The sequence below is a fragment of the Filicampus tigris genome, chromosome 2, assembly GCF_054856515.1.
Source record: "Filicampus tigris isolate MCC_2025a chromosome 2, RoL_Ftig_1.0, whole genome shotgun sequence".
Lineage (NCBI taxonomy): Eukaryota > Metazoa > Chordata > Actinopteri > Syngnathiformes > Syngnathidae > Filicampus > Filicampus tigris.
In genome coordinates, this window is record NC_141218.1 from 1,111,041 (window position 1) to 1,129,307 (window position 18,267).

Sequence of the window (18,267 nt, forward strand, 5' to 3'; positions counted from 1 at the left end):
TCCTGGACACTCGCAAAACACGTTATAATTGCCTACATTACTGGCGTAAACCCGAAATTATGATACGTTCATACGAAGCGGCCCTTACGTATGTTCATAAAAATCGTCAAGTAGCTGGAGAGTTTCATTTTGACAAACATAGTGCTTTGACACCTCTTTATGGGCACTTTGTGGCAAGGAATTATGTGGAAGTGTGTTGAGGGGTTTCATTGAGTCAAAAGGTGTGCTTTGTCGCCATCTGGCTGTTAAGAATCTACATCGCAGTGTATTGAGGAGTCTCATCAATAATGTCTTGCCGCCGTCCTTTGTGGCATCTTGCTGTCAAAAGACGGAAAGAGTTGAGGAATGCCCTTGAGACAAAAGTAGTGCTTTGCCGCCAGCCTGTGACATCTGGCTGGCAAGACAAAAAGAATACTTGGCCGTTGTTTTGTGGCAAGGAACTTTGTCAAAATGAGTTGAGGCGTTTCATTCAGACGAAAAGAAGTGTTTTGCCGACACCGTTTCTGGTGTCAAGGACCTACGTTAAAGCGGGTGTTAAAGAGTTTTATTTAGACAAAAGCAGTGCTTTGTCGCCCTCTTTGCTGGTTTCTTGTGTCAAGGAACTGTGTCGAATTGAATTGAGGAGTATCATGTAGACCAAAATAGTGCTTTGCTGCCAACCTTTGACCAAACAGTGGATTGAGGAGTACGATTTTGACAGATTGTGCTTTGCCACCATCCTTTGTGGTTTCTTGTGTCATGAAAGTATGTTTAAAGTGAGTTGAGGACATTCATTTAGACAAAAATAGTGCTTTGCCACCATCCTGTGACATCTTGGTGTCAAGGAAGTTAGGAAGGTGAAGGGAATTGAGGTGTTGGGGGCATCTATCGGCAAATATAAACATTAGCAGGGTCGGGCGCGTTAATGGCGGATTTTCGCGGAAGGTCTCGTTTTTTTATCCACCCTTATTCAAACGACGATTGCTTGAAAATCTGTAAAACCGTGATTTTGCGGGGAACGCGTTATTCTGATTTTTGAAATCCAATAACCGCCCCCCCCCACCCCCTGCGGTGCCGATTATTCTGTCCAACAAAAATGTGTTGAAATACGTTTCGGTCTGATTTTAGTTTGCGGTTGTGTAAGGCTGTACCCGTTTTGCATCGAGTTGAGCGACGAGCTGCGTTAGCGCGTCAGATGCATCTCACGACCCGTCCGTCCGGCCGGCCGGCCGGCCGTCCGTCTCCCTCGCAGAGGCGCGCTGCCCCCCGATCGGGCCCCTGGAGAACATCTCGGTGTCGCCGCCCGCCTGCACCAAAAGGCCGGCGTCTCCGGGCTCCGCCTGCATGCTCACCTGTCGCCAAGGATACAGTCTCCATGGAAACAGAAAGGCGGTGTGCCTGGGCTCGGGCAACTGGACCGCCAATGTCCACAAGGCGGCGTGCAAAGGTACGGCGGCGCGCGTGCCCGTCGGCTGGCGCGGACTCGACGCGCCAGACCATTTTGCTGCGCTTGTTCAGATGTGGAGCCGCCCTGGATCGAGTGCCCGCAGAGGATCGTCGCCCAGACGGATGACCGACGCGGCACCGCTCACGTCGTCTGGAACGCTCCCATTGCCACCGACAACTCCAAAGAGGAGGTCCGACGCCCTGCAAAAAGACAAAAACGCTTTTTTGTGTGTAATACGCCTTGTAATACGCGTGCCTTCCTCTAGGTGGCGGTGCAGGTGAAACCGGTGTACGCTCCCCCGCAGCTGCTCCCCATCGGAACGGAGACCATCACCTACATCGCCGCCGACCGCGCCGGGAACCAGGCCAACTGTTCTTTCACCGTCACTGTCATTGGTAAACGCCTTTCACAACCTTTCTGGACTCAGGACGCACATTTCACACTTTGTGCTCAGGCCGAAGCGACGCAAATCTGACGTTGCCACCGCCCGGTGGCTTCTTGGCGCCAGGGAACTCTGTTGAAATGAGTTGAGGAGTTTCATTTGGACGACAAATAGTGCTCTACCGCCATCTAATGTCGTCTTGGAGTTAAAAATCATCTCAAAGAAAGTTGAGCAGTTTCAGCGAAACAAAAATAGCGCTTTGCCACCAGCTGGTGGCTTCTTGGCTTCACGGAACTCTGTTGAAGTGAGTTGAGGAGTTTCATTTGGACACAAGTAGTGCTCTACCGCTATTTTGCAACATCTTGAGTCAATGAACTATGTTGAAGCGAGTTGGAGAGTTTCACTTTGACAGGAATGGTGTTTTGCCACCATCTTGTGCTATCTTGGAGTCACCCAACTTTTTGGAAGCGATTGGAGGGGTTTCATTTTGACAAAAGTAGTGCTTTACCGTCATCTTGTTGCATCTTGGATTGAAAGAACTGTCGAGTGAGCTCAAAAGTTTCATTTAGACAACCAAAATAGTCCATTGCTGCCATTTTGTTTGGTATTTTGGAACCACCTGTGATGTCAGTGTGAGAACCGTTCAAGTGAGTTGAGGAGATTGATTTCGCCGGATAGTTTGATTCACTCCCATTTCGCGGCACGCGGTGAGTGTCAAGGAACTATGCTGAAATGAGTCGACGAGCTTCATTTCGACAAAAAGTAGTGCGTCGCTGTCACCTTGTCACATCCGCAGGCCGTTATTTCGCTTTTTAGGGGCCGCGTCAATTACTCAGCGACGTTTGGATGTCCTCGTAAGTGTAATTGCAGGCTTCCGTTTACAGGAAACGTCGTCCCATCTTCGTCACTCAGACAGCTCATTCATCTCAGCAGGTGCAAAAATAAAATAAAAAAAAAGTCCCAAAACAGGTCTGTCATGCCAGTAGGCAGGCGGAAAGAAAAACCTCCCTGAACATTTCCATATGTTAGCACGGGAGGCGGAGCTGAGTGTTTTTTCACGGGAAACGTGTGCCGTCCCCTTGAGATTTTCTGGTTTGTCCAGATACGGAGCCGCCGGTGATTGACAGGTGCAGGTCCCCGCCCACGGTCGGGGCCACGGACGGCGAGACGGCGGCGGTGGTTTGGGAGGAGCCGCGGTTTTCCGATAACTCAGGTATGTCTGCGTGGCGAGCGCCCTCCGCTGCCGTCTTCAAATGATGGATAAACAAGATCTTTTCCATCCAGTGACTGGAAAAAAGTTGTGTGTGCAAGAGACTGGACGAAAGATGGATTGTCATTGTCTCAAAGACTGAGAAAGCGAATTTGTCGCGCCAATGCCAAAAACAGATGCGAGAAGTTGCACTCATGCCGTTGCGTTTCCACACATGAACACTATACGCATAACAAAGTAAGTAAGATTTATGGCCTGTTGTAAACAGAGAGCAAAATCGGCAAAAATTGTCACGTATTTGGCTGATTATTTTGGGGAGGGGATGCTTGAATGTCATTGTCTTAATCTTACGCGATTATGCATTAATATGTAGAAAAAATAGGAACAGCTATAATCATCATCAAAGACTTGGCCAAAAATTTGCAAAAAAACCCCAAAAAAGCTGCTATTTTTGGGGGCGGATGTTTGAACGTCATTACCTTTGACTTATGTTGCAATGTGTTAAAAAATACTACTAGTAAAATAAACAATTGTTTGATACAGTGAACATGTATTTGACTAGTTAATCCATAATACATTTATTATACCAAATCAAAAAATCAGAAGTGTCAATTGTTACCCAATTGATGAGTAGTATTTATTCATTTGTATTTTGTAGCAGTTCATCATGAATCATTTGTTGGGTTCATCTCAATAATAACAGAAATATGCGGGTTATATCTTCCGCTGAATGACCCGGCCCGTATTTGTCGCGTCCCAAAGTCAAGCCGAGCTTGAGCACCAACTTGTCACCGGCCCCGCTCTCAAAATCTTTTGCCTTTGTTATCGAAAGGTGCCTGAAATGGCGTCGCCCTCGCACTGGGGGAGGTCACACCGGCACATCTGCGACGTCGATGCGCCGGCCGAGGCCTTCATTTGCACGCATTGTCGGCGCATTGGCGGGCGGCTGTGTCACTGCCTTGTGTTGCGGTCAAAGATGACAAACTGGATTTTGCCGCCGTGTCATTGACGCTCTTGCTCCTTGTGTGGCAAAGCTGGCCAAATGACTCCGCGTTTCTCCGCTTGTCCTCCTCGTGCCAGCGTACCAAAATGGAGATTATGTATCTGTTTTTCGACTTCAAATACAGGTCAGTGTGAGTCATTTTGCCGCCTCTGCTCTTGTGCCAGTAAAAGTCAAAAGAAAAAGTAGCCAAAGGCAAACTACTGAAGTAGAGTAATCCAATAATGCTACTTTGTCACTTTTCCACCACTGAACTTTGCAGACACAAAACAGTCCCACTTGAACGAGGCCCTGGGTGACCACCTGTCTGCCCCCCACCCCCCCCCCCCCCCCCGACCGCCCGCCCGCCCAGACGTAATAACAGGCTGCACCGTCTTCCCACGGGGGCCGCGCAACGTCAGCCCAGCTCGGTTTTCGACGTCAAGAGTTTTGTTTTTCCAGGCCCACACCCTGATGGCGGGTCTAAATATAGTTTGCGCTCGCCGGGCACGCACACGTACGTACGAAGGATACGTTGACATTTCCGCAGGCTGGAAAGGGAGACCCCAGACGTGTGTCAGCCCAGCTGCTCGCCACTCTTACGGCTCTTACGGGCCGGGTCAATCGGCGTTCAGGGTTTTTCCGCCCCTCGTTTTTTCCTGCTGACATCCGCAGCCAAAAAGGCAGCCTCTCCACCATGAACGCACAGTGACAATCAGGAGCGTTTGTTTGTATGAGAGCATTTCAGTTGTGTGTGTAAGTGAGAAAAATATCCCTGCTTTGTGTGTGAGCATTTCAGGAGTGTGTGAGTTTTTGTTTTTTAATCATGTAAGAGTCTCAGCAGTGAGTGTCAGAGTGAGTGTTTCGCCTGTCTGTGGATGGAAAAAAAAAATGTCGGTAATGAACGAGGGTTAGCATTTCAGTCACCTGTGAGAATGCTTTCGTTGTGTAAGTAGTGAATATGAGAGTGTTTCATTTGTGTGTGTAAATGAAAGAAAAAGTCAGTAACGTGTGAGACGGCGTTTGAGTTGCGTGTGTGTCTATGATGTATAATAATGCATCTTTTTTTCATCCATCCATGCCAACGATGTATGCGGAACGGCGCAAAGTGGCCTTCGATACTTCTTGCATTTGGCCCTGAAAACGAAGCCCGAGACTGCCCCCTGCAGGATGACATGCGACCATGTCCGTGTCGAAAGCTGACGGCTTGCGTCTGTGTGATTTTGTTGAAGGCGGCCGCCTGTCGGTGCGCAGCAGCCATTCCCCAGGCTCGCTCTTCCCAGTCGGAGAGACTCTGGTCCAGTACACGGCCACGGACGCGGCAGGAAACAGCCGCACGTGCAACCTCACCGTCAGCGTGCGAGGTAAGGCGCGACGCCGGCCGGCCGCACGCCGCCCGGCCGCACGCCGCCCGGCCGCACGCCGCCCGGCCGCACGCCGCCCGCACTGGCTCGCCGACGCACACGCGCCGATGTTGATTTGTCCAGGTACGACTTGCGAGCAACCGTACGCGCCCATCAACGGAGAGTTCGTCTGCCTGGAGGACGAGAAAGGCGTCAAGTGTACGCTGCAGTGCAAGCAAGGCTACAGCCTGACTCAGGACGCGGTGCACAGCTACTCGTGCGCCCACAACGGCTTGTGGGAGCCGCCCTACTCCCCGGACAGACCCGACTGCTCGGGTGGGTGCAACGCAAGACGCCGAGCCCGGCGTGCGAAGCGAACTCCCCGTTGACAGGTTTTGTTGTTTGTTTTGTTTTTCCAGTAAACCGAGTGGCCAACAACGGGCTGAAGCCGTTTGAGATGCTGTTTAAAGCCTCGCGCTGCGACGACGTGGACTTGGTCAAGTCGTTCACGGGGGAGCTGAAATCGAAACTGCGAAGCATGGTGAGCGGCGGCAGCTCCTTTTACAATGGCCCACCTCCGGCGCCCCCCAATTTCATTGGCGCACGTGGCCTTGCCTTCGCAGCTCCCCAACATTTGCAGCGGCGACGACGTCACCTGCAAACTGGAGGTGGTGCCGCAAGGCAACTGCCTGGAGTACAACTACGACTACGACAATGGATTCGCCATCGGTACGTCACGCAAGCGTTACGTTGAGGTGGGCGTCCCTTTTCATCCTTCTTCGTGTCGACCGCCCGCCCCTCAGTGCCGGGAGGTTGGGGTCCTCAGGGAGCACAGGACTATGCCTACTTTGAGTCGGGCTTCGCCGCCGCCGCCCGCCAGCCCGCCCCGAGACGGCAAAGACGCCATCCCAGCAGGAGGCACAGAAGGATCCGGGGACCCGCCCGGGACCAGAAGATCCAGATCTTTTTCAACATCACGGGTAGAAACTTTGAGAGCTTACTGACTTGAGTTCACGCCACGCTTGTTGGATAGAATTTGCTCAAGTTGTCCGAGTAAACGCTTAAAAGACTGCACGTCGTCACACCGTATTTAAAACGGTAACCGTAGTAGATCAAGAAACTGTCTTTCATAATATTCTTAAAGTTGAAACACGACATTCTGAACCGGTGCATTTGTGGAATAGGACTTAATGCAGCCGTTTTTAGCCATCTGCGGGGGCGGCCGTTTTGTCACTTCTGTCGACTGAAAATGACATCACCGCTGCTCGGGGCTCAGGTAAGGACCAATCGCGGCTGACCTGTTTTCTGAAGCGGGGCAGTGATCGGCCGTTACCTGAGCCCCGAACAAATGTGATGTCATTTTCAGTCGACAGAAGTGACAAAACGGCCGCCCCCCGAGATGGGCAAAAACGGCCGCATTTTGCTGCTTCGCTCATATTCCACAAAAGCCATATTCATCACAATGCCGTGTTTCGACCAGTGGGCCGCATGGGAACATATTCTTGAAAAAAAAATTCTTTGGGTTGATTTCCACTTTAAATGTGATATTGTTGATATTTATATTTATAATTTAGAAAAAAAACCAAGAATTGCATAATTCAATTGCCTTCTCAGTATTGCGGAGGCGGGTGGGTGGGTGGTGGGGGGGGAACGGCAGTTCACTTCCTTTCTTACAATGGTCGTACGGGACGGTTACCAAACTTGCCTTTCTCCCAGCAAGCGTCCCTCTCCCGCTGTCGAGGAACGACTCGATGGAGGCGGCCAATCAGAGGAGGCTCCTGCGAACCCTGGAGCAGCTGACCAATCGTCTGAAGCGAACGCTGGCCAGGCAGCCGCTGTCCAGTTTCCGCGTGTCGTCCCAGATGATCGTGGCCGACGCCAAGTCGCTGGAGAGCGGGAAGGCTTCGCTCTTCTGCAGACCTGGCTCCGTGCTCAAAGGAAGGATGTGCGGTAGGCGGGCCCGCCCGAGCCGGCGCCTCCGTTTTGGGCCCTTCGCCTCCGCGCTGACGACCGCGCGCTCTTTGCAGTGCAATGTCCGGTGGGGACCTATTTCTCCCTGGAGTACAAGGAATGCGAGAGCTGCTGGCTGGGTTCCTACCAGGACCAGGAGGGGCAGCTGGAGTGCAAATCCTGCCCCGAGGGGACTTCCACTGCCTACCTGCACTCTCGCAACGTGGCCGAATGCAAAGGTGTGCCGCTTGCCGGACGGGAGTCAATGTGCAAAAGTAGCAATCTCCCTCTGTCTTTTCAGGCCAGTGCAAGCCTGGCAGTCACTCTGCGAATGGCTTGGAGATATGCGAATCCTGCCCGCTGGGTCACTTCCAGCCCGGTTACGGCGCCAGGGAGTGTCTGGTCTGTCCTGACCAGACGTCCACAGTCACCCGGGGAGCGGTGGAAGAGATGGAGTGCGGAGGTGACCGCCTGCTTTTCATTATAGGACAGTCCCAAAAAAAAAAAAAAAATCAGACTCACGCTCTGTGCCGAAGTAGACGTGCCAATACTTGTGTGAAAAAAAAAAAATACTTAAATGCTTCTTTAAAGTAAAAGTAAGCAAGTACCTTTAACTCCTGTACTTAAGTAAAAGTACAGACACTGAAACGACTTGTGTATTTCAGTGACAGAGACTCTACACGCTTTGCTATGTGTTTGTGTGTATGTATATGCATATACAGTACACACACACACACACAGACACAGACAATTTCTGCTCTTTGAGTTTTTCGTTGTAAATTCCACACTCCGTGTCCGCAGTTCCGTGTTCAGCAGGCCACTTCTCGCGAACCGGCCTGGTTCCCTGCTACGCTTGCCCCAGTGATTACTACCAGCCGGATCACGGGCGCTCGTATTGCCTCTCCTGCCCCTTCTACGGAACCACCACTGTTACCGGGGCAACCACCATCCAGCATTGCTCCAGTAAGACTTCCGCTCCAGCACTGATATTTCCCACGTTTCTCAACCGGTTCAAAGCCTCGCCACTTCATGTCTCGCATTCTTCATTTCGACATTTGAGTTCATTTGACTTCAGCGTCATCTCCTCCTCATTCACTTTCGCGTCACATCCGCAGAAAGAATTCTCTTGGTTCATCCTCAGGTTTTGGCTCCAGTTTTCTGCCCAAAGAGGAGAGCGTGACTGCCGCTCCAGAGGTCGAGGTCATCGAGGACTACCAAGCCAGCAGCCAGGTGCGCCACCTCTTTTCTTTTTTTTTCTTTCCCCCCCCCCCCCCCCCCCCCATGAAGCCAACCGTGGCGTGAGGTGCGCTTCATTGCGATCCGTTCCGGCAGGTTTTCCACGAGTGTTTCCTAAACCCCTGTCAGAATAAGGGAACGTGCGAAGAGGTGGGAGCTGGCTACGTCTGCACGTGCATGCCCGGATTCACAGGTAAACCGAGAGGGCGACTCGTTTAGGCCTTCTCCGACTTTTTGTGTCCAGGGCCCTCGTACGTTTCCTGGCCAACGAGCATGTGTACTACTGTACGACTAAATGTCATCAGAATGACAAAGTCTGCCCCCAACAGGTGCCAAGTGTGAGGTGGACGTGGATGAGTGTGACTCGGCTCCGTGCCAGAACGGAGGCCTGTGCAAGGACGGCATGGGAGAGTTCCAGTGTCAGTGCAAGGCCGGATTTTTAGGTCAGGCATTCTTTGATTGAATTCGAGAGTTCCAAAAAAAAATGACATTAGGGCTGGCTGTTACAGCCTTAAAATATCATCTCCAGATGCCCCCCCCCCCCCAAGTCATCGTCGTTGGCGGTGTACTGTAATTAAATGACAATGTGAAAATTGTGTCCTGCGGGAAATAACGTGAACATTATTCCACTCATCTTGGCTGTTTCTCAGCAGGAATTAGAATTCAGAGTTGCTTCTTTTATTTTAATGTTGTGGCTGGAGCAGTTGGGAAACGCGTCAGTGCTGACTCTCTTCAGAATCGATGAATCGTCCAGACATGGCAACTTTAACACGATTCAAATTGCACTTTACGCTACACCCTTTTTTTTTGTGTCTCAGGTTCTTTGTGTGAGGCAGAGGTGAACGAATGCCTCTCATCCCCCTGCCTAAATCAGGGCGTGTGCGTGGACGAAGTCAACAGATTCACGTGCAGTTGTACCGACGGATTCACAGGTTCGTGATATTTTCATTTTTTCCCCGAAAACGAGAGTGATATTGACCTTTTTTTGCCCTGGCCTCGACTTCGTCAGGACCTCGCTGTGAACTGGAAATCAACGAGTGTCTGTCGGACCCGTGCGAGAACGGCGGCGTGTGTGAGGACTTGACGGGCGGCTACACTTGCAACTGCGCCGTCGGCTTCACGGGGGAGCGCTGCCTGGTCAACGTCGACGAATGCGGCAGCGCCCCCTGTCTTAACGGCGCCTCCTGCCTGGATGGCGTCAACGATTTCAGGTGATTTATGACACTCAATTCCATTTATTCGCCGAATGTCCCCGACTGCCATCGGCAGGTTGCAACAGAGAGAGTTCCCCCCCCCCCCCCCCCCCCCAATCTCAAATGTACAAAAAGCACCAAAGCCGTTTACATCTTGTCTACCGACTGTCCACTAGCTCATTGCTAAGACTGAATACAAAACACCATGGACAGGTTAACCCAAATGAGCCTTGATGTCAGTCAGTGTGAGTCCTTTTCAATCTTCTGACAACCGCAACACATGCAAACAGACCACAATGCAGTCTCCTCCGTGCAAGTCCACCTGAAAAGGTTCTTGTGCATTTTGGCTTCACCCCAAAGCTGCATGTCCCTGTGTCTGCTGTTGGCGAGGTCACGCGCTGCGTAATGCACGCGCACCTGCGGCATGAGGTCCTCATCCGAGCTCCCGATTGGCAGGTGTGAGTGTTTGGAGGGCTACAGCGGCCCACTTTGCGAGGTGGACGTGGACGAGTGTGAGCCCAACCCCTGCGTGAACGGGGCCAGCTGCCTGGACGGTCTCGGGTTCTACACTTGCCGCTGCCTCCCTGGGTTCAACGGAACCAGGTGTGAGACAGGTACTATAGGACAGATGATGCGCACCTTTTGGGCTTGTCATGAGAACGCAACGCCCAGAGAGGAAGATTTGAAATTGAGATTTTTTCGATTTCCCCCCCCCCGCCCCGACCCGCTGCCAGAAATGTCTGCCGCCTTCAACTTGGACTTTGAGGTGTCGGGTATCCACGGTTACGTGCTGATGGATGGAGTGATGCCGGCACTTACGGAGATCACCTGCACCTTCTGGATGAAGTCATCGGACACCACCAATTATGGCACGCCAATCTCCTACGCCGTGGAGGGCAGCGATAACGCTTTTCTGCTCATAGACTACAATGGGTCAGTATTGGTGCACGTGCGACAGTGGTTCTCAAACTGGGGTCCACGAGCCATAGCTCGGGGTCCACAAAATAATTTGTGGCTAATGTCTTCATTGGACTAAGTTGCACACCTTCACAATACAAGAAACATACCAAACGAATTGCTCATCCTTACATTCAATTTGGGGCTAAAAACTCAGATGTACGATTGTGATGTATCATCACATGAATCTGACATCCTTGCTTGATTCAAGTTTTTTTTTTTCCAAGAACAATTACTACAGGGAAGCCCCGCTCTTTGTGGAATTGGGACCCAGCCCTGTTGTGAGTCGTGAAAATCTTTGAGCAAGTCATTGAGGCTGCCTTCAAAAAGCTGGAAAATGGCCTCACTGCCACAACAAAGTGGCAAAGCACTTTTTTTGTGCTTGGTGAAACTACTCAACTTACTTCATATAGTTCCTGGACACCAAGATGTCACAAGATTTACGCCAAAGCACTACTTGTGTCAAAGTCAAATGCTTCGTCTCAGTTCAACGCACTTGCTTGACCCCAAAGACAGCACAGGACGATACCAAAGCTGATAGCGTCAGGTCACATTTATGTAGCCCACGATCGCAAAAGAGTCTCAAAGAGTTGTCAAATATTAACGGCATTCCCCTGATCTTAACCTCACAGGATGCAAATGAAAAACTAGAAAAAGAAAAACAGCTAGGCAAAATAAGAAAGAGAAGGGGCCACAACTTTTCTTGCTTTGGCCTACGCACAAAAACAATGAAACTGAGTTTTTCAGCAAATAACGAAGGATAGGTTATAAAAAAAAAAGGTGAATTTTTGAAAGCCACACCTTGAATGTGAATGTGCAAAGTTCACTCAAATAATCCTGACTTTCTTCCCTTGTTAGAACTTTGACTCAATATCATAATATTTGTTACTGTAAGATTACAATTGATCTCAACAACATGATGCCATGCTTTTTATCTTGAATGTTTTTAATTCCTTTGGCATTCAGCGGCACACAAGATAGTTATGTTGAACCGGTGTAAGCATTGTAAATGTGACCCCCCCCCCCCCCCGCAGGTGGGTGCTGTACGTGAACGGGAAGGAGCGAATTACCGACTGCCCGGCGGTGAACACCGGCAGCTGGTACCACATCGGGGTGTCCTGGAGGAGCTGGGACGGGGACTGGCGGATCTTCATCAACGGCAGGGCCTCAGATGGAGGCAAAGGCCTGTCGGTCGGCACCAGTATCCCAGGTGTAGTGCTATCCTCTGCCCGCTCGCTTCATGCGCGCACATGGCCATCGTACAGTAAACCCTGTCCATTCGTGGGGGATAGTGACCGAGCTCTGCGGTGAATTGTGAAAAAAAACGCAAGCTGTTGACGCTGCCCCTAAAAATTGCCCATTTTAATAGTTTAAGCCACAAATACGCCACAAAATCGGGTGCCAAAACACTTTGATTTTCTTTCAAACTCTCCCTATATTTAAAAAAAATATTGCATTAAAAAAACAAACCCTAAGTGAGTGTGTACTCTCCATAACAACCCAGGCTATACTTAGCTCCTCCCCATCCCGCAAAGCTTGGCTCTCATTTGACACATCATTTGTCATCAACATACAGTACCGGTACTTCCTTGGATCAACTGTACTTTGTTTCTATTAAGGCAGGGCTTTGGTGCCATCTTGTGGCATCCTAGGGAGTTTCAGAAAAGTCCTGGGGAAAATAGCTGAGAATAGGTTCCACACACCCCAAAAATTGTTAGTGTGTATAGTGTTAGTGAAAGTCACTGACTAATTGACACTCCCCCAAAAAGGTTGATCATTGCCAGTAGAGGCTACAAGAGGGCAGCAAAGCACTATTTTTGGGCAAAATGAAACTCCGCGACTCACATCATCATAGTTCCTTGGCACCAACGTTCCACAAGACGCTGGCACGTCACTGTCTAAATGAAGTGGCTCAACTCACTTCCAAATCGATGTTTGGGCCCGAGATGCCACTGGATGGCACCCATGCAATACTTTTGTGACTTGGGTCTGAGCAGCAAAACAGAAAGAAAGTAGGTGAGATTTTCAGCAAATAATGGAGGAAAGGTTGACAAATCTCCAAATTGGTGAATTTGTCAATGCCGAAGCAGGAATATGCAGGAGCTTACTGAGGAGAAGAATCTCTTTCTTAGTCTAATGGTTGTTAACGGCTGAGGCTTGACCCTTGTCCCGCAGGTGGAGGGGCGCTGGTATTGGGCCAGGACCAAGACCAGAGAGGCGAAGGCTTCAACCCCGTGGAATCCTTCGTGGGCTCCATCAGCCAGCTCAACATCTGGGATCGCGTCCTAACACCCCAACAGGTTTGTATGGAACCTCGTCGCACTCGTTCTCTGCAAAGGGTCATTGAGGTACACAGTTCACTCCACTGCCTTTTCATCTTGTCGAGCGCGATGGCGGTTGCTTGGAGAGCTCAGGATTAAGAAGCATTGTGCTCTTGCGTAGATCAAGGTCCTCGCCAGCAGCTGCCCCGCCTCCCACGTCACTCACAGAGGGAATGTTCTCGCCTGGCCCGACTTTCTCAATGGCGCTCTGGGCCGAGTCAAAGTGAACCTCGGCAGCATTTTCTGCGCCGGTAAGCGCCGCGGGTGCGGGGAGGAGTCGGTGGCCGCGATCGATGTGACCCGATGGGTGTTTGTGCGCAGACTGCCCGCCGCTGGAGAATGCTGCGCCTCACCTCCATGCCTCCACGGTGGAGGTGAGTCCCGGCGCGCTGGTTCAGCTCTCGTGTGATCCCGGCTTTTACCTGGTGGGGGAGCCACTTCTCCAGTGCCAAAATCAAGGAGAGTGGAGCCACCCTCTTCCCAGCTGTGAACGTAAATAAATGTTGGGCTCATGAAAAGTCTCATCAGGCCCATTTAAGTCCCTTTTGAATGGTGCCGCATTTGTGGGATGAGCAGTGGCTTATTTACGCTACGATCCGTTTTCAGAGTAGTGTTGTCGTCCTTCGTTTCCAGGGGTATCCTGCGGGCCCCCTCAAGACCTGGACAACGGCCAGTTTGAGGGGGACCACTTCTACGCCGGCGGCTCGGCCGTCTACCGGTGCAACCCCGGCTTTTACCTGCTGGGAGATGCCAAGGTGCACTGCTCCAACGGCGGCAAGTGGGGAGGAAATCCGCCGGCTTGCCTCGGTACGTCACGTCTCGTCTCGTCACGTCACGTCTCGTCTCGTCACGTCACGTCTCGTCACGTCACGTCTCGTCACGTCACGTCTCGTCACGTCACAGATGGAAGCTTAGTATGTGTCATGTCATCCTCTGTGTGCATTTGAGATGTGGACGAGTGCGCCCTGGGATCGGACTGCGACAGTCACGCCAGCTGTCGGAACACTGACGGCTCTTACACGTGCTCCTGCGTCTACCCGTACAGCGGCGATGGCAAGAACTGCACAGGTCAATGCAATGCTTGCAAGTGCTCACACGCTGTACTTAAGTAGAAGTACTGATACAGTGTTCCCCGTATACTCGCGACGTCGCCTGACTTTTGAGGGGGTGGGGGGGCTATCTGTTTTTCGCAAAATAACTCACAATTTTTTTTTTTTTTAAAGCAGCGCTTTGACGCCATCTTGTGGCATCTTGGTGCCAAAGAACTATGTTGGAGTGAGATTCATGTAGACAGAAGTTGTGCTTTATGGCCCGTATGAGCCATTTTAGTGTCCAGGAACAATGTGGAGGTGAGATGAGCAGCTTCATTTGGCCCCCCTAAAACTTTGCGCTTTGCCACCATCTTGTCAGGTCTTGGTGGCAAGGAGCTATGTTAAAGTGATCTTCATTTACACAAAAGCAGTGCTTTCCTGCCATCAAGTGGCATCTCGTTGTCAAGGATGATAATAATAAGAGTGGGGGAACACTGTACAATGTCAGAAAATCCGGTAAAAGTATGCGATGACTTCTTCCACTGCTGTACGTCTGCGTAAGTAGAGCTTCACAAAAAGTCTGAACGTAATGTTACTCTTACTGGCGCAGAGCCCATCAAATGCGAGCAACCCGGAGAACCTGACTTTGGCCGCAGGGACGGCAGCAACTTCCTGATGGGCAGTAAAGTGGCCTTCCACTGCGAGAGCGGCTACGAATTAATCGGAGCGGCTCAGCTGCAGTGCCTGGAGACGGGCAGCTGGGACGGCCCCGTTCCGTACTGCGCAGGTGACTTCACTCTCATCGCTTACATCTGTTTACGGGCACGTGTGCCACATCCAACATGGCGGACGCGCTGCCAGACTGCAGCTCAGTGAGGCGGGCGCGATGTCTATTTGATATTGAAGCGTGCTCGAGTTTTCTCAGCATTCCTCCGTGTTTGCACAACAGCCCAGTCTTGCCCAACGCCGCCTGTTCCAGAGAATTCCATCATGAAAGGAAACAACTTCACCTACGGAAGCAAGGTGACTTTCAGGTACCCTCTACCGCCACGTCGTTTTGCTTCCCTCAAACAGTGGGCCCCTTGCGCTTCCGTGTTTGGTTTGTGATTCTTGACCTGTGAAAGAGCAAGTCAACCCAAACATATTTTTTTCAAGAATATGTTCTCCGCAAGCCCACCAGTCGCAACAAGGCATTCTGATAAATATGGCGTTTGTGGAATAAGAGTCAATCTACTCATTTTTATCCATCTCTGAAGGCGGCCATTTTCTCAGGTAACGACCGATCACGGCTGACCTGCTCTCTGAAGCTGAGCTGTGATCGGTCGTTACCTGAGCTGTTGTGGCGTCGTTTTCAGCCGACAGAAGTGACAAAATGGCCGCCCCCCGAAATGGATAGGAAAGTTCTGAATTTTGCTGCAATATTAATCCGAATGCCGTGTTTCAACTAGTGGGCCTGCCGGGAACATATTCTGTAAAAAAAAAAAAAGAAAATATGTTTGGGCCGATTCCCGCTGGAACTGTATTCCAAGAGCCGTATGACCTCAAGTCACGATGAAGGACATTCATGTTCACTACAAGTCTTGACAGGATTTCCCAGTTTTTGACATGCACGTCTGAACTTTGCTTGCAGCTGTATGAAAGGTTTCCTTCCTCAAATCCCCTACGAGTTCCAGTGCCTCTCTAGTCTGAGGTGGAGCGGGACGCCACCCGTCTGCCATCCAGTGTCCTGCGGGGGGCCGCCCATTGTCCGGAACGCCTTCTACACCCTCACCACAAGCACGTACAAGTCGACTGTCTCGTACTCTTGTGCGGAAGGCTTCAGGTAGGGCTACGTGCTTCCATTGCAACATACGCCGCCTGGACAAAGAGTCCCCAAGCACAAAAGCACTCGGGATTGTTCAGGCCACACGGCGTTCTCCTCCACATCATCCGTTTGTTTTCGAATCACTTGTGATGTCACAACTGCAGTGATGCAATTGCAAGCATCGTGTTTGTGCAAAGACCACAGGGCCCCACGGAGGTGCTTTGCGAAGAGACGGGCGAGTGGAGCCGGCCGTACCCCCGCTGCGTCAACGTCCTGTGTGGCGACCCCCCGGCCCTGAGAGACGCCGTCACACGAGGGGAGAACTATGAACTGGGGAATAAGGTGCACTACGTCTGCAAGGAAGGGTAACTTTAGACCGTTTTACTTAAAAAAAAAAAAAAACCAACAACAACAACAAGAAATGTGAACGTGCCAACACCTTTCTTCACAGCCGGCCCAAGGCTTAAGCCAACTAAGCTAGCACCTGCTTTGGGCTCCGCAACCACTCGGGGGCTGGCCTCCGAGAGCAATTAAGAGTCAACACAGTCTGGAGTAGTATTGAGGAAAGGCAGGCAAGCATAAAACATGAAGTGTTTGCTTCGAGGTAGTTGATTTTGATTTGACATCGTTTTAAGAGCTAAGAGACAAACAAAGGTAGTGCCTGTGACATCCTTTTTGCATCTTGGTTGTTGACGTGAGTTGAGGAATTGGACTTGGACAAAACTAGTTCTTTGCCGCCATCTTATGGCATCAAGGAATTCTGTTGAAGTGAGCTGAGGAATTTGGCCTATGAGAAAAATAGTGCTGCGCCACTCTCCTTTGGCATCTTAGTGTCAAAGAACATCGCTGGAGTGAGTTGAGGAGCTTCATTTAGCCAAAAGTCGTACTTTGCCCCCACCATGTGGCGTTTATCTGCAATGATGGGTATATATGACAGTGTGGGGGCACTCCTTGCGGAGCTCAAGGTGAAATTCATTCTTATTGGCAGAACTCGAAATTGGCTTGACCAAATTGCCAAATAACTTCCCCTCCCCTTTCTCGGTGTCCCCGACAGCTACACTATGATTGGCTCGGAGACCAGGGAGTGCCTGGCGAGCGGCCGGTGGAGCGACAGCTCCGCCCAGTGCGTGCCTCGCTCCTGCGGGCCCCCGCCGGCCATCGACCACGCCGAGCCCTACGAGAGCCACCAGCTCTTCGGCGACACCGCCAACTACTACTGCACCGACGGCTACGCGCCGGGCAACAACTCCAAGATGGTGTGCAACGCTCAGGGCGTGTGGGCGCCCCCCGACGGAGAGGAGGCCCCTCGCTGCATCGCCGACTTCTGCCGGCGCCCGCCGGAGCTGCCCCGCGCCATCTTGGACTCGGTGGGCAAACCCAAATACGCCAGCGGCTCGGAAGTCAGCTACAAGTGCGAGGAGGGCTTTGTGCTCAACGCCACGGCGACGCTGCGCTGCCTCCTGGGCGGCGAGTGGGACCCTCCGCCGCTGGACGTCGCCTGCGTGCCCGTGAGGTGCTCCAAGCCGGACGGCGTCGATCGGGGCTACGTGAGCGGGAGCGACTACAGTTTCGGCGCCGTCGTGGCGTACAGCTGCGATAAGGGCTTCCTGATCCGAGGGGAGAAGAGGCGGACCTGCAAAGCCGACGGAGAGTGGGGCGGGGTTTTGCCCGCCTGCGTTCCCGTGTCCTGCTCCGCGCCTCCGCCGCTCAAGAATGGCTACATCCAGGTTAGCCACAGAGCACACACACCGCATATCCCGCATTAAGTGCACTTCGAACGGAGAGGGAGGGAGGGAGGTGGAGAGGCTCACGAAAACGAGGCTGTACGCCCTTCACATGGAATGCTCCATTTACTGTGGTCAGTCGCAACGCAGAATAATCGGCAAAGCGTCCGCACCATGCGCGTGACATCAATGGCGCCATCCAGTCGTTGAGTTCTTCGGCACAAACAAACCACCTTCGCCACCGATGAGGCTCATCAGTAGCACTGGCGAGCGCGTCGGGTCCGACACAAGCGGACAGGAAAAAATGTGGATCCCCAAAACCAGGAATAAGACAAAATCGTCGAATCGAAAAATCTTTCATGACAAAATACAAAAACGACCGACAAAGGACGCTGGCCAGGGAACATCAAATAAGAAACACAAAACGCTTGCACGAGGCAAGGAAGAATTGACAACCGAAAAACAAAACGAGATTGCAAAAACTCAACAATGATACGAAACACAAAGTGACGAGGAACAAAACTTTATACCACAAAACTTAACCCCCCAAAAAATCGAGAACAAGGTACGAGAACGAGGGGTCTAGAAAACAGCGCTTGGGCTGTGAAGCGAGCAAGGTCAATAATCCGACAAGATGTGGTGATGAACGGTGTCCTTTTAAACCTAAACCAGCCACAGGGAACGCCCCCCCCCCCCCCCACTCCAGATGGG

At 51.5% G+C, this 18,267-nt stretch overlaps 1 protein-coding gene across 7 annotated transcripts in view; it reads left to right on the forward strand.

The window, feature by feature from the left end:
• Positions 1–18,267, forward strand: part of svep1 (sushi, von Willebrand factor type A, EGF and pentraxin domain containing 1) — an 82,593-nt gene that overhangs the window by 54,279 nt on the left and 10,047 nt on the right. For all 7 annotated transcript variants that reach the window (XM_086023797.1, XM_086023802.1, XM_086023798.1 and 4 more), the window contains 31 exons: positions 1,232–1,426; positions 1,498–1,616; positions 1,692–1,821; positions 2,911–3,021; positions 5,230–5,361; positions 5,485–5,676; positions 5,760–5,881; positions 5,964–6,069; positions 6,144–6,320; positions 7,057–7,290; positions 7,368–7,529; positions 7,592–7,753; positions 8,092–8,253; positions 8,432–8,520; positions 8,623–8,719; positions 8,856–8,969; positions 9,345–9,458; positions 9,536–9,737; positions 10,176–10,333; positions 10,454–10,652; positions 11,711–11,886; positions 12,852–12,976; positions 13,119–13,248; positions 13,319–13,489; positions 13,631–13,804; positions 13,946–14,065; positions 14,639–14,815; positions 14,978–15,062; positions 15,659–15,850; positions 16,030–16,197; positions 16,887–17,559. In XM_086023797.1, the coding sequence (XP_085879923.1) occupies positions 1,232–1,426; positions 1,498–1,616; positions 1,692–1,821; positions 2,911–3,021; positions 5,230–5,361; positions 5,485–5,676; positions 5,760–5,881; positions 5,964–6,069; positions 6,144–6,320; positions 7,057–7,290; positions 7,368–7,529; positions 7,592–7,753; positions 8,092–8,253; positions 8,432–8,520; positions 8,623–8,719; positions 8,856–8,969; positions 9,345–9,458; positions 9,536–9,737; positions 10,176–10,333; positions 10,454–10,652; positions 11,711–11,886; positions 12,852–12,976; positions 13,119–13,248; positions 13,319–13,489; positions 13,631–13,804; positions 13,946–14,065; positions 14,639–14,815; positions 14,978–15,062; positions 15,659–15,850; positions 16,030–16,197; positions 16,887–17,559 (5,168 nt within the window). The remainder of the gene's footprint in view (positions 1–1,231; positions 1,427–1,497; positions 1,617–1,691; positions 1,822–2,910; positions 3,022–5,229; positions 5,362–5,484; positions 5,677–5,759; positions 5,882–5,963; positions 6,070–6,143; positions 6,321–7,056; positions 7,291–7,367; positions 7,530–7,591; positions 7,754–8,091; positions 8,254–8,431; positions 8,521–8,622; positions 8,720–8,855; positions 8,970–9,344; positions 9,459–9,535; positions 9,738–10,175; positions 10,334–10,453; positions 10,653–11,710; positions 11,887–12,851; positions 12,977–13,118; positions 13,249–13,318; positions 13,490–13,630; positions 13,805–13,945; positions 14,066–14,638; positions 14,816–14,977; positions 15,063–15,658; positions 15,851–16,029; positions 16,198–16,886; positions 17,560–18,267) is intronic.